Source organism: Diabrotica virgifera, chromosome 7 (genome assembly GCF_917563875.1).
Source record: "Diabrotica virgifera virgifera chromosome 7, PGI_DIABVI_V3a".
Taxonomy (NCBI): Eukaryota; Metazoa; Arthropoda; class Insecta; order Coleoptera; family Chrysomelidae; genus Diabrotica; species Diabrotica virgifera.
This window is the reverse complement of record NC_065449.1, coordinates 110,714,545-110,732,286: the sequence shown is the minus strand read 5'-3', so window position 1 is coordinate 110,732,286 and position 17,742 is coordinate 110,714,545. Positions and strand designations below refer to the sequence as shown.

The 17,742-nt window shown below is 34.6% G+C and overlaps 1 protein-coding gene across 1 annotated transcript; it reads left to right on the top strand.

The window, feature by feature from the left end:
* The first annotated feature begins 1,677 nt into the window (after positions 1-1,677).
* Positions 1,678-17,211, top strand: LOC126888800 (uncharacterized). Its single transcript, XM_050657176.1, has 2 exons — positions 1,678-1,859; positions 8,667-17,211. The coding sequence occupies exon 2, from the start codon at positions 12,106-12,108 to the stop codon at positions 13,573-13,575; it is 1,470 nt and encodes a 489-aa protein (XP_050513133.1). The 5' UTR covers positions 1,678-1,859; positions 8,667-12,105; the 3' UTR covers positions 13,576-17,211.
* Positions 17,212-17,742: the final 531 nt, after the last annotated feature.

Here is a 17,742-nt window from a genome sequence, read left to right as displayed (position 1 = left end):
GGCAGTCGTGAACAGAAGGAGTAAGGCCGATGCCACATTATGCGTTTTGACCGGATGCGGTGAAAACGCATCCGTTTCCAACGCAACCGGACCGACCTGTCACACTATGCGTTTAGTCTGGTGTAGTTTGTAAGCGCGTACCGATGACTCAAAACGCATCCGTTTCCAACGCAACCGGACCGATCTGTCACACTATGCGTTTTCACCGGATGCGGCGGAAACGCATCCGGTCAAAACGCATAATGTGGCATCGGCCTAATCAAGTGAATAAATCATAATATTTCTTCAAAATACCTTAACGCACGGCCTTGTACACAATGCTGATAATACCAATTACCGAATACCTTGTTATCGGTATTGAGTAGAAGGTCGTGCGTTAAGGTATTTTGAAGAAATATTGTGATTTATTCAGGTGATTACTCCGTCTGTTGGGTAGACGGAGTATATATGGAAGGTTGTTACTCGATCTTTTGTGTGATCGGCCGACCCTTCTTCTACCGATTGATTTATCTCTTGCTATTTTGACCACACGTGTCTCCCCTATTCTGCTTATGTGGTTAGTCCATTCTTTTTTTTTTCTATTTAGTGTCCATGCTTTATACACTGTACGTTACATTGTCTTCTGATGTCTTTACTCCTCTTTCGACCTCTTTCGGTCATTTGTTTTTTGTACTTGATTTCTCGTTTCATCGGTCTTATTTTTGTCTTATAGTGTAGATGGAACAAAATTCTCTTAAATTGAAGACCATGGGAATATAAACGAAGCAGAGGAAAGCCACAAATGAGATGGGCAGATGATGTCAAGAAGCACGTGGGCTCTAGTTGGATAACTGTGGCGACAGACAGAGAAGAATGGAAAAGGATTGGGGAGCCCTATGTCCAAAAGTGGACCGAAGAAGGCTAATTAGATAGATTTTTAAACTTGATTTCTCACTTCTTTGTCCAGGTCTCTGTAGCATGACAACGTAATTCCAACGTATTTTATTTCCATTACTTGTTCAATACTGATACGATCAATTTCTATTTTACATCTGATTGGTTCTTTACTGCTTTACTATTGTTTTAGTTTTCTGAGATGAAATTGTCATATTAAATTCTTTTGCTCTTAACTAATTTTTGCAGACTATCTTCATCTTGGGCTATCGATATTGCGTCATCTGCGTAACAGAGTATTTTTACTTCTTTGTTTCCTATTGTGTATCCTCTTTCTCTGTTGACGCTTTTGATTATTTCATCCATGATTAACCCTTAACTGGAGAGACCTCATTATAGCACTCGAACGGAGACATGCCGTCTGGCAGACTACCGTTTTTGTTGAGAAGATAATAACCGCGTAAATTTTATTTATTTATTAATATAGGAGAACATGGAGACATGTCAAATTCCCAAAAACACACTCGTTGGATAATCTACGAAAATCATTAGTTACAATATTTGCTAGATCTAGGAGATAAGTGTACTATTTTTTGGTTTCCTTCTAAAAAGTTAATGTGGTTTGGGGGTGTTCACATTTGTCTTATACAAATAGATATTAAGATTAATAAGTTTGTGTTATTCTGTTCAATTACCACTTTACACTCTTTATTTATTTTTTCGAAATATACAGTTATCACAGGAAGTTATTAATCAGATTAGAAATAATTGATAATTGACAATCTAATAATTTCAATTAACTAATTTTAAGATTTCAATACTCCAAAGATTATGTATGTACGTGATAGGAGATGCGTATAATAATATAAAGCAGAGCAATCATGCAATTAGTATTCTAGATAAGCTACTGACTATAGTAACAAGAAACAAAATGATGTTGAAAATTGTGCTTCTTTTAAGTTGTGTTGCTTTAGCTATTAGCAAACGTAAGTAAAATAAATTATTAAAAAAGTATATTCGAAATATTCAAGAAGTACTCAAACCAAAAATTCTAAAATATTCTGTTTGTCTTCTTCTTCTGCTTTTTGTGTAGACATGACTGTCTATTTTTTTAATGTGCCTCCAGTACTTAAGTTGTCATTCCATCGTTTTTGTGGTCTTCCCACTGATCGTCTTCCTATAGGGGAACCGTCTCTCGCCGTCCTTACTACTCTATTCGTTGTCATTCGGCTTATGCGGTCGTTCCATTCTACTCTTCTGTTTTTCACCCTGTTATTAATGTTGTCCATCTTGCATCTCCGTCGTATACCTGCACTTCTAGCTCTATCCTATAGTGTCTTACCATCGATTTTTTGAAGTGTTTTCATATCTGCTGTTTCTAGCATTCTTTTTGTCTTTTCTGTATCAGGTCGTGTTTCTGCCGCATATGTCATTATTGGTCTGATGACTGTTTTATAAATTCTGCCTTTCACTTCTTTTCCGATATTTTTATATCTCCATATTGTTTCACTCAGGCAACCTGCGGCTCTGTTTGCTTTATTCACCTGATCATCCACTTCTGTTTCGAGCTTTCCGTCTAGATAGTGTGATGCCTAGATATTTAAACTCCATGACTTGTTCTATTATCTGACCCTCCAGCTCTAATTTACACCTTATTAGATTTGATGTTATATTTAGTTTTTTTTTTTGGGTAAATTAACATCTTAAATTTTCTACCGGTTACTTATATTAAATTGGTGCAGCATACGTTGTAAATCATCTTCACCTTGAGAGATTAGTATTGCGTCGTCTGCGCTGCATATCAGATTATTTTAAGTTGTTTTTGTCCCATTTGGTATCCTTTTTTGTTCTTACTTTTTTTATTATTTCATCCATGATTAGGTTGAACAATAGAGGACTCACGGAGTATCCCTGTTTTATCCCATTGCCAGCTTCAATTGGGCCAATTAGTTATTCATCTACTTTTACTTTTATTGAGTTATTCTGGTAGATATTTTCGATCGTTTTAATTATTCCTAGAGGTACCTCTCTTGTGTACAATAAATGGATAACGTCCTTTTGACCTGGTCAAATGCATTTTGTTTGTCATTATTCTAGCTATTTGAAATCAAATGTGCCTTTGCAAAATATCACAGAATTCTTGCATCTTCCAATACGAATTAAGATGATGAAAATAATAATAATTCTAGTCTTGACATTTAAATCCCAGCTATAAGAAATATTAAAAAATATCTTATGCTAAAATAAACCTATAAGTATCATAATAATATTGCTTCTAAATTATTTTGTATTGACATAGCAATTTTTATTCTGATCATTTTTTTTTTCTTTTTCTTTTGTTTGCATTTAGAATTTCATTTTCGGTTAAATTGAAATAAATAGCACGTGTGCCTAAAATTATGCGTCTTCTTCTTATTTGGCTCTAAAATTATAAGCGAGTCTTGGCTGCGTTTACTATTTTTTTTTCCACTTTTGCTGGTCTTCCGCAATAATCTCCCATTGTTGCAGCCCTATATTACGTAGGTCGCCCGTTACTGCATCTTTCCATCTTTTTCTTGGGCGACCAACTGACTTAATGTGTCGTACTATGTTTTGGTTTACATAGATTGCTTGGAGTTACTGGTTGTATCTTCGTATTCACTCTCCTGTTATCTCGTCCGTACAAAGCCCAAAGATCCTCGTCCTCGTCCAGAGGATTTTACGTTCTAAGACTAGATAATAACTTTGTTGATTCAAGCTGGTTCGGTGTCCAACTTCCATAAGTTATTATGGGTAAAATTATAGTTATACATACCTTTGTTTTAGCTATTTTTGAGAGCAATTTTGATTTAAGTAGTACCGCTAGGGAATAGGGAATAGTACGCTCTATTTCCTGAGATCATTCTAGCAGCTATATCTTTTTCATAACCAGAGCTCGGGAAATATGCAAAATGCATATTAAGTGCATATTTGCATATTTTGGATAAATTTTATAACTGCATATTTTGAAAGTGCATATATATATAAAAGAAACTAAATACTTTTAATACAAGAATTACTGCGTTTTTATGTATATGCATTAAATGCATAAAAGCATCTTTTAGTGCATATTTCAACTGTTTTTGTGCATATTTGCATGCATATTTTAGGGTTTTTAAGTGCATAATTCCCGAGCTCTATTCATAACTGTTTTTGGCTATTATCACTGCCAAGTATTTGAGTTCCAATGAGTTATGAGTATTTGAGTTATGAGAATTCCAATACGTCCCCGAACTTCTGCTTCACAGTTATCATCATTAGTTATACTAGACCCGAGATAGACAAAGCTGTTTACTATCTGGTATTCCTGTAACATGTTAGTCAGCTGAATAGTGTGGAATCAGTCGACCACCATTATTTTTGCCTTATTTTTATTGATTTTCAAACCAACTTTATTGCTTTCCGTACTCAACTCTTCTCAGGAGGTCAAACATTTCTTGCTCATTTGCTGCTATAAGTGTAGTGTTGTCAGCAAATCTTAAGTTGGAGATTTTCCTACCGGCTACTGTTACTCCAGCGGTCCATCCTTCTAAAGCCAACACGTATCCTTGTCTAGCACCTCTCTCGGTCTTGAATTGGTTTGAGAGCTGATCTAGTCGTACTGTTGCTATATTGGACTGGTACAGATTTTTAATGTGTCACCAGGTGCTTTGGTGTGCCCATTTCTATTAAAATGAACCACGGATTTATTCAGTTTACACAACCAAATGCCTTTTGGTAGTCAACGAAGCACATAATCATAGGCACTTGAAATTCTCTAGACTTTTTAATGAGTTGTCTCAGGTTCGGGATTTGTTCCCGTGTACCTTTACCCTTTGCAAACCCATGTTCCTGAGGTATTTGGTAATATAGATAGGTTTTTAATCTGTGTTTGATGATATGGAACAAGATCTTACTAGCATATGTGTTATTAGTGACAGTGTGCCGTAGTTTTCACATCTGTTAGTAGTTCCGTTTTGTGTAGCGGGATATAAATTGAGGTACACCAATCAGATGGCCATTTTCCTGAATTCCAAACAGCGACACAGATAGAATGGATAATATGTAATCCTTTGTCATCTAGTAACTGTAGTATTTCACCTGGTATTGAAACAATGCCTGGGGATTTATTTCTCTTTAGCGATTTAATTGCATCTTTGACTTCATCGAGTAGTCAGACGACCACTGATTTTCTGCTGGTAACTGGTTATTTTCATATATCTCGTCACAGTTTCGCCATGTTTCCAATATTTCATCAGTATCGGTCTTTAGATTACCTTCCTTATCGAGGAAATATCCACGTTTGAAATTTAAATTCTCTGGAAAGGAGTTTGAGCAGTTCTTCACACACATCTGGACTAATTCTACCAGATTTCTGGGTGCCTCACCATTACCTTCTACTATGAATGAAAATGAAAACGAAATGAAAACTATGGATGTAAGACAATGGAGAATAAGGGCACAAGGGGGGTCTGAATGGAGGGATATACCCAGACAGGCAAAAACCAAGGTTTATAATGCCAAAAGAAGAAGAAGAATGAAATATCAGAAACAATTTCCGCAACAAAAAGCCTCAAACAGATTTGAACTTTAGTTTTGAAGTTTAGAATAAGAGACTAAGAGTTGTAAGACTGTAAGAATTTAGGCTCAATGATAAGTCTAGATAGTGTCTGTATGAAAGATATATAAATGAAAGTGGCACGATGAAAACAAGCGACGACAGCACTCCATGAAGTGCATGGATATAGAACATTACTCTGACCAAAGAAAACAAAAAAAAAAGACTTTAGAGTATAATCATGCATATTACCAATGGAAGTAGACTCAATTACAAAAAAGTTGGAAAACAGCACTGCAATGGTACGGGCACGTAAAAAGAATGCCAGGGCACAGGTTTCGGGACTGGGTGGGACCCGCCGGGAAAAAGTCGGAGAGGAAGACGCTACAAGATAGAAAACGTACATAAAAACTGATGATAGAGATCTGAGAAGGTGACTGGGAGAATAGAGTGCTCTGCTGTACGAAAACGATAAACTCATAATGAGAAAAAGCCGAAGAAGAGAAAGAATATAAATTGATAATAAGAATCTTCGTCGTCCTTTAGCCTTAAAACTCAGTAGGTTATTACTTATATGGGTATTTACCCCTATTCAGAACCGCCCGGTGCCTTTCTTCGACGTCGACTTAATCCGGCTATATTTTTCTGTCTTTGTTTCATTTGTCTTCCTATTGGATTGACTTGTAATATTCTTTTATGTCTTCCACTCTCTGACCACGTTCCAGCTGTGCCAGCCCCTGATTTTATGCAAATCGTAAAATATGCGGATTGCTAGATTTAGTATTTGTTAATTTATTGATTAGAAAACCAATCCTCCAACTGATAACTCTTTATACCCTCTGAAATAAAATACATTTTTAGACGTATTTTCAGAGGATCTTCTTCATAATAATTTATATTGAGTATATGTCATTTTTTAATGTGTCATAGCAGCCAAGTCTCTAGTTGTATCGTCGTTGCTTATGATGACAGGATTTGTACATTGAAAGCAGATTTTGGTGGGTAAGTAAGGGTATTCTCTAATGCGGCCGATATTATAGTGGTAATTACATTGTTGCCAAATCTTCCGTTTTTCTGGAAATCTAATGAACTTTACTTTTTCAAATGGAATACCCTGTATATTTCTTGCGTTTTGAAATCCTTAAGAAATAGTCTATATTTTTCATGTTATATTGCCTATACCTACACTAGTGGCCAAAATTCTGGAAACTTTACAAAAATTTTAGTTTTGTTAGCAGCATTCATTTCGATGAAACTTGTTGCATTCGATTCGTAAAAGCCTTAGGAAATTTTGTGAACTAAAGTGATGATGACGAAATGAAAATTGCATTATTAAACAAGGAAAAATTTGGATAAATTTGTAATTCGGAAATAATTGACATAAATTAGTTCAATATTATTACTCGGGGGTTTTTGGGTTCGCTGAACACGAATATAATGACTACGATGGTCTCCGAGGCACCAGATGACTCGGAGACCATCGGAGACATCGGTGCCTCGGAGATACCATAATATTGAACTCATTTATGTCAATTATTTCCGAATTACAAATTTATCATTTTCAACACTTCGAAATGCTTTTCGGAAAATGCATTTTCCTTGTTCAATAACGCAATTTCCATTTCGTCATCAACTAAAGTGATGATCACAATGCGTTTCTTAAAAAACACATATATTTGATGAGGTACAGTATTATGGAAGAGCCTGTGAAAAGGATCAGTTAACTAAACCTAGAATCGATGCATGAAAAAGGTTCAGCTAGCTGAGCCTATCTAGAATCGGTGCAGGAGCAGGCTTGATTTACCCGTGTGTAAGTGAAACACCAATCCCCAAATATACAGCTCATTTCTCGCTAGGCCCATGAATCTTGATGCAATTTAACGTGTAGAGGATTTACTCCATCAAAGTTTTAATGATAATTACTCTATAGTGAAGCTACATATTGACTGTATGAATGAAGAATGAATAATGAATAATGAACGTTCTTTTGTGCAAAATGTTTTACAAGACTAGTTTCTGGGTCAGACTCCACAGGCGTCATGATATTACAAATATAAAAGAACAAGGATTTGTTTTTAATTAACATCAGCACTGATGTGCAATAACCAAATATTATTTACGATTTGCAACAACCAAATAAATTACTAGGCCGAATTCGGCAAGATTCAGCAATAAGATTTCGTTAGAAATCAGGGTGAAAACTATTGTTTAATATTCGGATATGAAGAATATTTGAGATTAAACACCCTGCATACCTATTTATAACTAATTTTAAAATGGGAAGTTTATAGCTAACTCCTGCTTATGTAAATAACTTGGTTTGTATCATCTATAATAACAGCTGTAATGGACTTTATCACAAACGTTGATTACCCCATAAAATAAGATATAAGTAACGATTGTCAACTTTTCGTATACTTTATACAGTAGGCACCACGCTAGTAGACACATGGGTACCTAATCTCTAGGCTTGGGGTAATCCGGCCCGTTCTCACCTGTGAATTTCATGTCTCATTTCACATGACATACGTCATGAAACTATTCAAAGTATTGTTTTTCCATACAAAAAATGCATTAATTAATAGTGTTGTTACCCTGCTTTAAAAAAACTTTATTCAAACACCAACAATATTTTTTTTTGTTTTATGGCATAGGCTTGGGTGTCAATTAGCCAGTCACAAGTTTTTTTTCTATTCTATTCCATGAGGTCCTTATAGAGTTCCAAAGCATACTCTTCCACAGCTCTCTACTCAGTTCAAAAGCTGCAGCTGGCCGCTATGGACTATCCAAGTTGCTCATCACATTTTTCCATTATACATCTTCTTCTTCTTCTCTTTTCATATGTACGTATATATCAAATTATCAGGATTAATACGTATAGAGGTTAATTTTAGTTTCACAGATAAATTTCATTAAACGATCATATACATATATTTTTGCTGTTCAGAGACAATACATAGATAGGATATATTGAAAGGTGGAAAAACATTACATTTTATTAAAGCTTCGATTAAATTAGAGGTGTATGGAATGTATTAATATAATCAACAATATTACAATAATTTATAACGTTTACAACTGTAACACAATGACAACTGTCAAATTTCTATGTTTATATTGGTTTCTATACATTTTCTGACGTTCTAGACAAGTGAAGAGTCCACGACTGTATTAGCTTAATGTACTCGTGTGTCCAGTAGCGTGGCGGTTACTGTATAATAATTTCACACTTTTGCAGCTGAAGGAACATGCCCACATACCACCGATGAAACCCCCGTATATCTCCCAGATTCAGTGGAATGTGCAGTATTTTATGAATGTGATAACGGAGATCCAATTAAGTTGACCTGTGCTCCTGGAACATACTTTAATATAGAAAAGAGTCTTTGTGAAACTCCTGACCTCGTGGAGTGTGGAGATAGAACAACTACAACAGTAACCCCTCCAACAACAACAGAACCACCAACACCAGCTAATTAAACGTCATCATTTTATTATTATAGGTACGACAATATTTTATTGTTCATAATTTCGTATTAAGAATAAGATTAGTATACATAGTTGGTTCTCTAAACTCAGACACAACTGGCTAGTGATTTTAGTAGGTCATTTTTTGTTTTTTGCCAGTTTTGCCAAAATTGGTTAGTAATTTTGGCAAAATTACTAACTAGGTATTTAGTGATTATTTTTTTTGCCAATTTTGCCAAATTGGCAAAATGACTTACTACAATCACTAGCCAGTTGTGTCTGAGTTTAGCGAACCGACTATAGTAGTCCAGTGGTTTACAGACTCTATAAAACTAATAAATGGAAATATCTGACAACTGTTTGACTTTTTCTTTAACTATCCTCTTTCTCATCTATCTTTTCTCCTTCGTAAGGGTGTAGTGGCGTCATCCAATTTATTTGACTGTTTAGCAACGGTTGCTAACTACCGTCCGTAATGTGAGGACATACCATTCGCACGTGAGCAACCCACGTGGGGAGTCCTGCGTGATGTCTTGTATTAAATCTAGGACAATTTTAACCATCACTTCCCAGCAAACAGACTTAAGCCCAATTACGTGATAATTACGTTAAATTTACGGCAAATTTCAACGAATACGTAACTCTGTGATTTATGACGGGAAAAAAACGTATTTCAGTGCCAAATCATTCACCTATATATTAGTGCTTTCTTTATACATCTTTGACATTAGAATAATATAAAATCATAATGACGAATATAGTACATGTTTTTTATAATATTTGTGAATTTTGGTTACATCTCAAAGGTACGTTTATTTCACGTAATAATCACGAAACAGAAATAACTTCCTTTGGTTTAATTTTGAGAAATATTTTGGAAACAAAATTTTACAACGGTGTTGGTTAAATACGTATCGCTTGAATTTTACTCATTGTATTTTATGGACGTCAAAAAATTAGATATATTTCACGTAAAAGTAATGTAAATAATACCAATATTTAAACAAAAAGTTTATGATTTCGCTTTTAAGATCATTTATCATAACTATTTCAATCCAACCTTGATTTGAAGCTATTTTTTTCTTTAAAAATATCACAGAAACTAAAATGATATTGAGTCTTATTTTCAAATCGCGCGCGGTGATGAAGTACTACCAAGCCTTTCTCCTCCTTTAAATACCATCACGTGACTAACATAGTTGGTTCGAAAACTAAATTAATCGATTTATCGAATAATAGATACGTTTCGATAGGATTATTTTTTTATATTATTCTGGTATTGAAATAGATTTTTAGTAAGACCAATTAGTTAATAGTAGAAGAAATTTAAAAACAAAAAGAAAATTCGTAATACTAATTTAAAGTAAGTAGAATAGTTTAACTGTAATAGGGCTTTTCATCGATTGTCATTTGTTTCGAGCTTCTGTCATATGTTGTATAATCTGTGCATAATATTAATATGCACGGATTATACGACATATGACAGAAGCTCGAAACAAATGACTGAGAATGAAAAGCCCTATAGACCGTGATAGTCGTGACGTCAAAACGTCAAAAAAAGTTTTCCAAACACGTTGTGTCTAGGTACACGCTAAAATGTACCCAAATAAAAAAGTTAAACTTCATCAAGCTAGTGACTATTTAGCGTGGACAGTGACTGTATATTTTGATACACGCTATTTTGATATGTTTAGTGTTTGTTTGATAGAAAAATATTTGTTATGACGTTTAATTCTACCTAACTTTTTTATTTGCGTACACGTTAGCGTATACCTAGACACAACGTGTTTGGAAAAATTTTGACGTTTTGACGTCACACTATCCCGGTCCATTTAAAAATAATCGATTTTTATAATCGATGATCATTACCTCTATATCAGCTTCTCTGGCTTCTCACATTTCTCACAACAAAACAAAAAGTGAAACGTGAAGGCTTTATTTCCCTCGTTTTATTTTAGGCGGGTTTATTTATAGTAATGTCTTTCGTATTAACGTTTACCTCACTGCTCGATTAAATTTGTGCCATGATGCAATTAGAAAAAACAAAAAAGTGTCGAAGTGTCCTCCTCGAAATTAAAAGTGACCTGTGTTGTGTTTTGTGTTGGCAAATTTTTTAATGTGTCTTTAGATCGGTACCATTTTTGGTTCATTATCTTGTATAATAATTATACAGGACACATGTTTTAAAGTCTCTAAATTCTACTAAATAAATACATTGTTAATACTTTATATGCTTGTTTTATTTATATCATATTATGAGGATAATAATTACGTGATTCATAAGTTAATTAAGGTCGAATTATTTACGTGAACCGAGGACGTATCTTTCACGTGAATACTAATATATACATTCCCTAAAAGATATGTTAATCAACACGTATTTGCAACGTGAATTTCCCGAAAGATTTTATTGCTATTTAAGGTAAATAACACGTCTATTGAAGACGAGTTATTCACGTAATTTAAAGACGTATTTTGAATGTGACATTCCAACCAAATTTTCACGTGAAATTCACTTTATCAATTTACGTATATTGGTGACAAATGTACCAAAAATTCACGTAATTAACACGTCGGTCTGTTTGCTGGGTTATAACTAAACATAACAACGTGAATTTTTCATAAAAATTGTACTAATTTAAAGGGTTTTTACCCACAAGTTTTTACTTTGGTGGCTCTGTGGCTCAGCATGATATCATCCTGTTTCAGTACTAGTGATGATCTTTTCAGATCAAAAACGTTCTATGACTGTGATCCCTAGTTCATTCATCATGGTTAATGTAAACCAATTTGGAGAAGATACTGATCATGGACTTCGGATACCAAGATCCGGCAGGGGAAGAAGAACACGAATATGTAAGGCTTCCCAGGTCGTCAACCCACGAAATCCTTACCAATATTTAAACACTAATAGAGAAAAAATGTGCACGTGGAACGTTCAAAAAATCTGTACGTGGAATGTTCGAAGTATGTTTGAAGGGGGAAAGATACACAACACCATTCAAGAAATGAAAAGACTAGATATCGACGTGATGGGAATCAGCGAGATAAGATGGCCAGGCTCGGGATAGTACTGTGTAGATGAGCATATAGTATATTATGCGGGAAACGATGAACCACATCACTGGAATGGCGTAGGTGTAATTCTGAGCAAAAAGATTGCTGGGGCTGTGATTAGCGTGCTACCTCTCTCTGACAGAGTCATTCTCATGAAGCTGCAGAGCAGACCAGTTAATACCAACATCATCCAAATTTACGCTCCAACATCAGAAAAGCCAGAGGAGGACATCGAGGAGTTCTACGCACTTGTACAAAAAGCACTAAAATATACCAAGAAGAACGAGCTTACCATCATTATGGGTGATTTCAATGCCAAAGTCGGTAAAAACAGAATAGAAGACATTGTCGGACAACACGGCTTAGGCGAGAAAAACGAAAGGGGAGACCGACTTATCCAATTTTGCCGGGAAGAAGATTTTACTATTGCTAACACGTGGTTTAGACTTTCCCCGAGACGACTTTACACATGGAAATCACCTGCAGATACAGCCAACAATATGATCAGAAACCAGATAGACTTTATTCTCATTAACAAAAGGTTCAAGAACAGCTTGACTTCGGTGAAGACCTACCCAGGAGCAGACGTCTCATCGGACCACAACCAATTAGTGGGCCAGGTAGAACTCAAACTAAAGAAATTCATCAAAAGTAAACCTAAACAGAACCTGGATTATGACACTCTAAAAGACCCCGTAGTTCGTCAGAACGTAAGAGATGTAATGAGAGAAAAACTAGAAACCGCTAAACAACAAGAACAGAGTGTAGAACAAAAATGGAGTTATATCAAAGACGTCGTGCTGAATGCGGGAAAGAAAACTAGAGTAAAAAATAAAGAATGGATGACTGATAACATTCTGCAGATGATGGATCAAAGGAGATTAATGAATAACAGGGACGCGAAGAAATACCAAGAAATCAACCAAACAATTAAAAAAGAAATACGAAGAGCCAAGGAGACATGGATGCAAGAAAAATGTAAATTAATCGAGGAGCTCCAAGTGAAACACGATCATATAAATATTCACCGAAAGATTCGAGAAGCCACTGGTCAATACAAGAGGAGAAACACACACCTCCTCATAAAAAAAGACGGGAACCTAACGACGACAGTTAAGGAGAAGCTGGTGACCTGGAAAATGTACATCGATGAACTCTTCTGGGACTACCGAGGCAACCTTCCAGAAATAAATTGCATGACAGGGCCGTCAATACTAGAAAGCGAGGTGAAAGCGGCTTTACAGTCTAAGAATAGTAAAGCCACAGGTCCGGACGAAATACCCGTCGAACTTATTAAGGTGATGAGTGAAGTAAGCACGAAGGAGTTAACTGAACTGTTAAACGCCATATACGATTCAGGTAATATCCCAGAGGAATGGCTATCGTCAACGTTTGTAACAATACCAAAAAAACGATCTGCGAAAACGTGCGAAGATTTCCGAACTATCAGCCTTATGAGTCATTCACTTAAGATTTTTCTTAAAATCATACATGCCAGATTTTACAAGAAATGCGAGGAAAATGTCGGTGAAATGCAATTTGGATTCTGCGATTCCATGGGTACACGTGAGGCACTTTTTAACCTTAAAAGTTCTGCTTCAGAGATGCCGCAGAGATGTTAGTTGTGATGTCTATGCTTGTTTTATTGACTACGACGCCAAGGCATTTGACCGTTGCCAGCAACGGAAGATGGTCACCGCCCTAAAAAGAGTAGGAGTAGATGAGAAGGACATTCGGATCATCATGAATTTATACTGGAACCAGCGTGCTCAAGTCAAGGTCGAAGACCAGTTGACCGACCAAGTGAAGATCATGCGAGAAGTAAGGCAGGGCTGTGTGCTCTCGCCGACTCTTTTCAATATATACTCTGAGGAAATTTTTACTGAAGCCCTCACAAACCTAGAGATGGGAATCCGAGTGTATTACTAGCAACCAGCCTAAATGATCTACAGGCCCTACTAGACCGTGTGAGAACTATGAGCGTAACATACGGACTGAACCTTAATATTAAGAAAACTAAATTCATGGTTGTCAGCCGTGTAAATTTAGATCCCGGGGCACTAATGGCAGATAGCGAAGAGATCCAGAGAGTCGACAGATTCACTTACCTCGGAACTACCCTCAACTCACAATGGGACCACGCTCAAGAGATTAGATCCAGAATTGAAATGGCACGGTCTACATTTATCAAGCTGAGATCCTTGCTGTGCTGCGGTGATCTCAGTTTGGGAACAAAGATGCGGATAGTGAGGTGCTACGTTCTTCCGGTGCTACTGTATGGAGTTAGCCTGGACACTGACGCAAGCCACTGAAAAGCGGTTTGAAGCCTTCGAGATGTGGATCTACAGGAGGATACTAAAAATATCTTATGTGGACCATGTCACCAACATTGAGGTCCTACAGCGCATGACAAAAGAAAAAGAAGTGCTTAATTTAGTAAAACAACGTAAGCTTGAGTACCTTGGCCACGTGATGCGGAACGAAGAAAAATATCGAGTTCTTCAACTCGTCATGTAGGGCAAAGTATTTGGCAGGAGAGGACCGGGACGCCGTCGTATCTCGTGGTTGAAAAACCTCCGACAATGGTTTGGGATAACCTCCGCGGAGCTGTTTCGCAGAACAGTCAACAAAACAATGATAGCCTTGATGATCGCCAACATCCGGACCGGAAAAGGCACTGAAGAAGAAGAAGATTGTGATGTAGCTCTTTCAGGGACGTTTAATAAATATATACCAGCAATAAAGGATTTTACTAAATAATTTTTTTTTGAGAGTAATAGCTACAGGACATTATTTTCTTTGTGGATACTTTAAAATGATAAATTACTCTGATAAAATTTATTTGAAAAACAAGTTATCATATTAGACTGGAAAAGTGCCACTTCTCTGGAACAAATGATCTAAAACAGTTTTAAGAGATAATATTAACCCACTAAGTGCCAAATTTTTTATCTTTGTGATTTATCTTAAAGCAAGTGCGTTATTACTTACACACAACCAAACTTATGGAATCATCTAATATTTTTTATTATTTTAAACGAATTAAAGCTAAACTTAATTAGTGGAGTCAATGAAGGTTTTCACCTCCGATTTCGTTGAACCCCCATCGATTTTCATGAAAGTTGGTAAGTATGTAGAGGATACCTCAAGAAACAAAGGTGACATGGTGCCAACTTGAGCTTTTACCCTGGGGTAGGATGCCACCCCTTCTCGGGGGTGGAAATTATTTTATTAAAAATAATACCACTAATCGATAGAGGGACAAATTATAAGTAAAATTTGTTATATAAAGTTATTTCAATAAATCAATAGTTTTTGAGTTATTAAAGATCAAAAGTTTTGATTTTTCCTGAAAAAAATCCATGTTTTAAAGCAGTTTTTCATAAATAACTCAAAAACCATAAGTTTCTTCAAAAAAGTTGTTATTACCAAAATCGAAGATAATATAAAAATAAATAAGGTCCTTATTCGAAAAATCCTTTATTACATATACAAAGTGAGTTATATGCAATTGAATGTATATTTTTTTCCGCGAGTATTCAAATCTTAGTATTCAAGCTTAAATAACGGGAAAACGTTGCACTTTGTTAAATATAGATATTAAACATTTTAATATAAAGTACTTAAAGGTAACTATCAAAAAGCTATATAAGAAGTCGATAGCATCAAAATTAAGCAAGTTATGATGGAAATAAGAGGACCCTTTCAGATTTTTTAGGGAAGAATGAAAAATGGAACATACGTCATTTCCACAAAAATTAAAATTTATAGTAACCGATTTAAAACTTTATTTATTTTAACATGAGTAATAACTTCAACAATTTTGACCGGTTTAGAATGCATATTTTTGAAAAAAAATATGATTAAAAAAAATTAGAATTTTTCAAATTTTCGTGAATTTCATTTTCTTTTGATAATAACTCCAAAAATACTCGATATACTTAAAAAATGGTAGAGAACAAAATTTTAGTTTTAACTTTATTTAAGCTTTTTCTTTGTTTAATATTTTTTTACGACAAAAAATAACCGAGATAGAAACATTTAAAACCTAAATTTTACTGCGAGAACCATGTAACCGGGGCCCTTTCACCTTGTATTTAAAAAAAATAAAGGATTTAGAAAATTATGTTTAATACAGTGTTATAGAACTTTTACTTATCTTTGTAATGGTTTTTGGATAAATCTCATATTTCAAAATTTAATAAATTTAAAAAAAAAACCAATAATATTTTCTTTGAAAAAATTTTATAGCGGAGATTTTGTATGTATACAGGTTGTGGGAAGTCCAATTAGTCGTTTGTTGTAGGAGATACGAAAAAAGTTTATTTAGGTGAGATTGGGGCATAGATAATATCAGAATTTAAATACATTTCCAAATATACAGGGCCACCCATATTGACAGGGTGAAACAAAATTATCTTTTGTTTAATGGAACACCCTGTATATTTTTACATTTTTGGATTCTCCTCTATGTTTTATTTCTTAAAATATCAGGTTTTGTGATGTTATACGAAGTAGTTTAAAAGATAATTACGTTTTTATTTTCAAATTTCATAGCAATATTCACCCCCTGTATAATTGTAGTGATTTGACATCAGAAAATCAATTTATGTTCAAGTGATTTTTAATATAATCTATTATTGTTAAAAATTATTAATCTAGCAAAACGTTTAATTTTAGCTAATACAGGGTTGGTCGAAACTGAATGAGTGTTTTCTCAAAGTTTGAGAGTATGAGTTTTCTCAAACGGAGCAGCCTGTAATGCCTGTAATGAGCATTGTAATGAAATGCTATTGTATGGCACTTTATTATTTCCCACCCTGCCAGTGAGAACTGAATTTATTTTTGAAATCCCTAACTTTATGTCTTTAATTATTTTAAATATTGTAAACGATTAAAAAACAATCAAATTAAATTGAAATGAATAACCAGTGTATATCTTCCACATTTACTTCATATTTGACGTAGCCTGTACCATAACATTGCACAGATTATTATCCCTGTATAGCAACGATATACCATGAATGTGAATTCATACTTGAGAAATGTCCTATATCCAGTCTCACAAAAAAAAAGGGATTCCTCAAACATAATATATATGCAGACAAAATCAGCCAAAGTGATTTGCGATATCTAATTAAGGCCCTACCAAGTTGGTTTTGTTGAATATAGCATGGAAGCACGACAATACTTTAGTGATAAGCGTATTTTTCGTAGTAGCTATAGTATGTTGTTTTATATTATGTATTACCTATATTAAATTAGTTTTAGTATGTTTCGTTTATCTAAAAAAATGTAAAACAAACAAAAATTCTGTTTTTCTTGTAGTTGTTTTTTCGTATAGATATTGTTTTATATTGTAGTAAATTGAATTTAGTTTTAGTATGTTCCGTTTGTTTGTAGAATTATATTTAATTAGATTTGCTTTAATTACTAAAATAAATAAATTTTCAATTATATTTTATGTATTTGTGGAAAAGGAAACCTAGCATTAGCGGCCACATTTCTATAACAGCCAATTGTTTTCTATTTTTAGTGGCCGTTATTGTCAGGTTTTACTGTACCAATATTATTTTATTAAATTATGAAATATTATTTAAATAAAAAATTTATAAACTTGATAAAAGAAAGTTTGCTTAGAATTTACTCCTCTATCTAATTATGGGGTTATTTTTAATAAAATAGTGTTCACCCATGAGAAGGAGTAACATCCACCCCCAGGATAAAAGCGCAAGTTAGTACCACATAATTTTTGTTTCTTGAGGTATCCTCTAACTACTTACCAATTT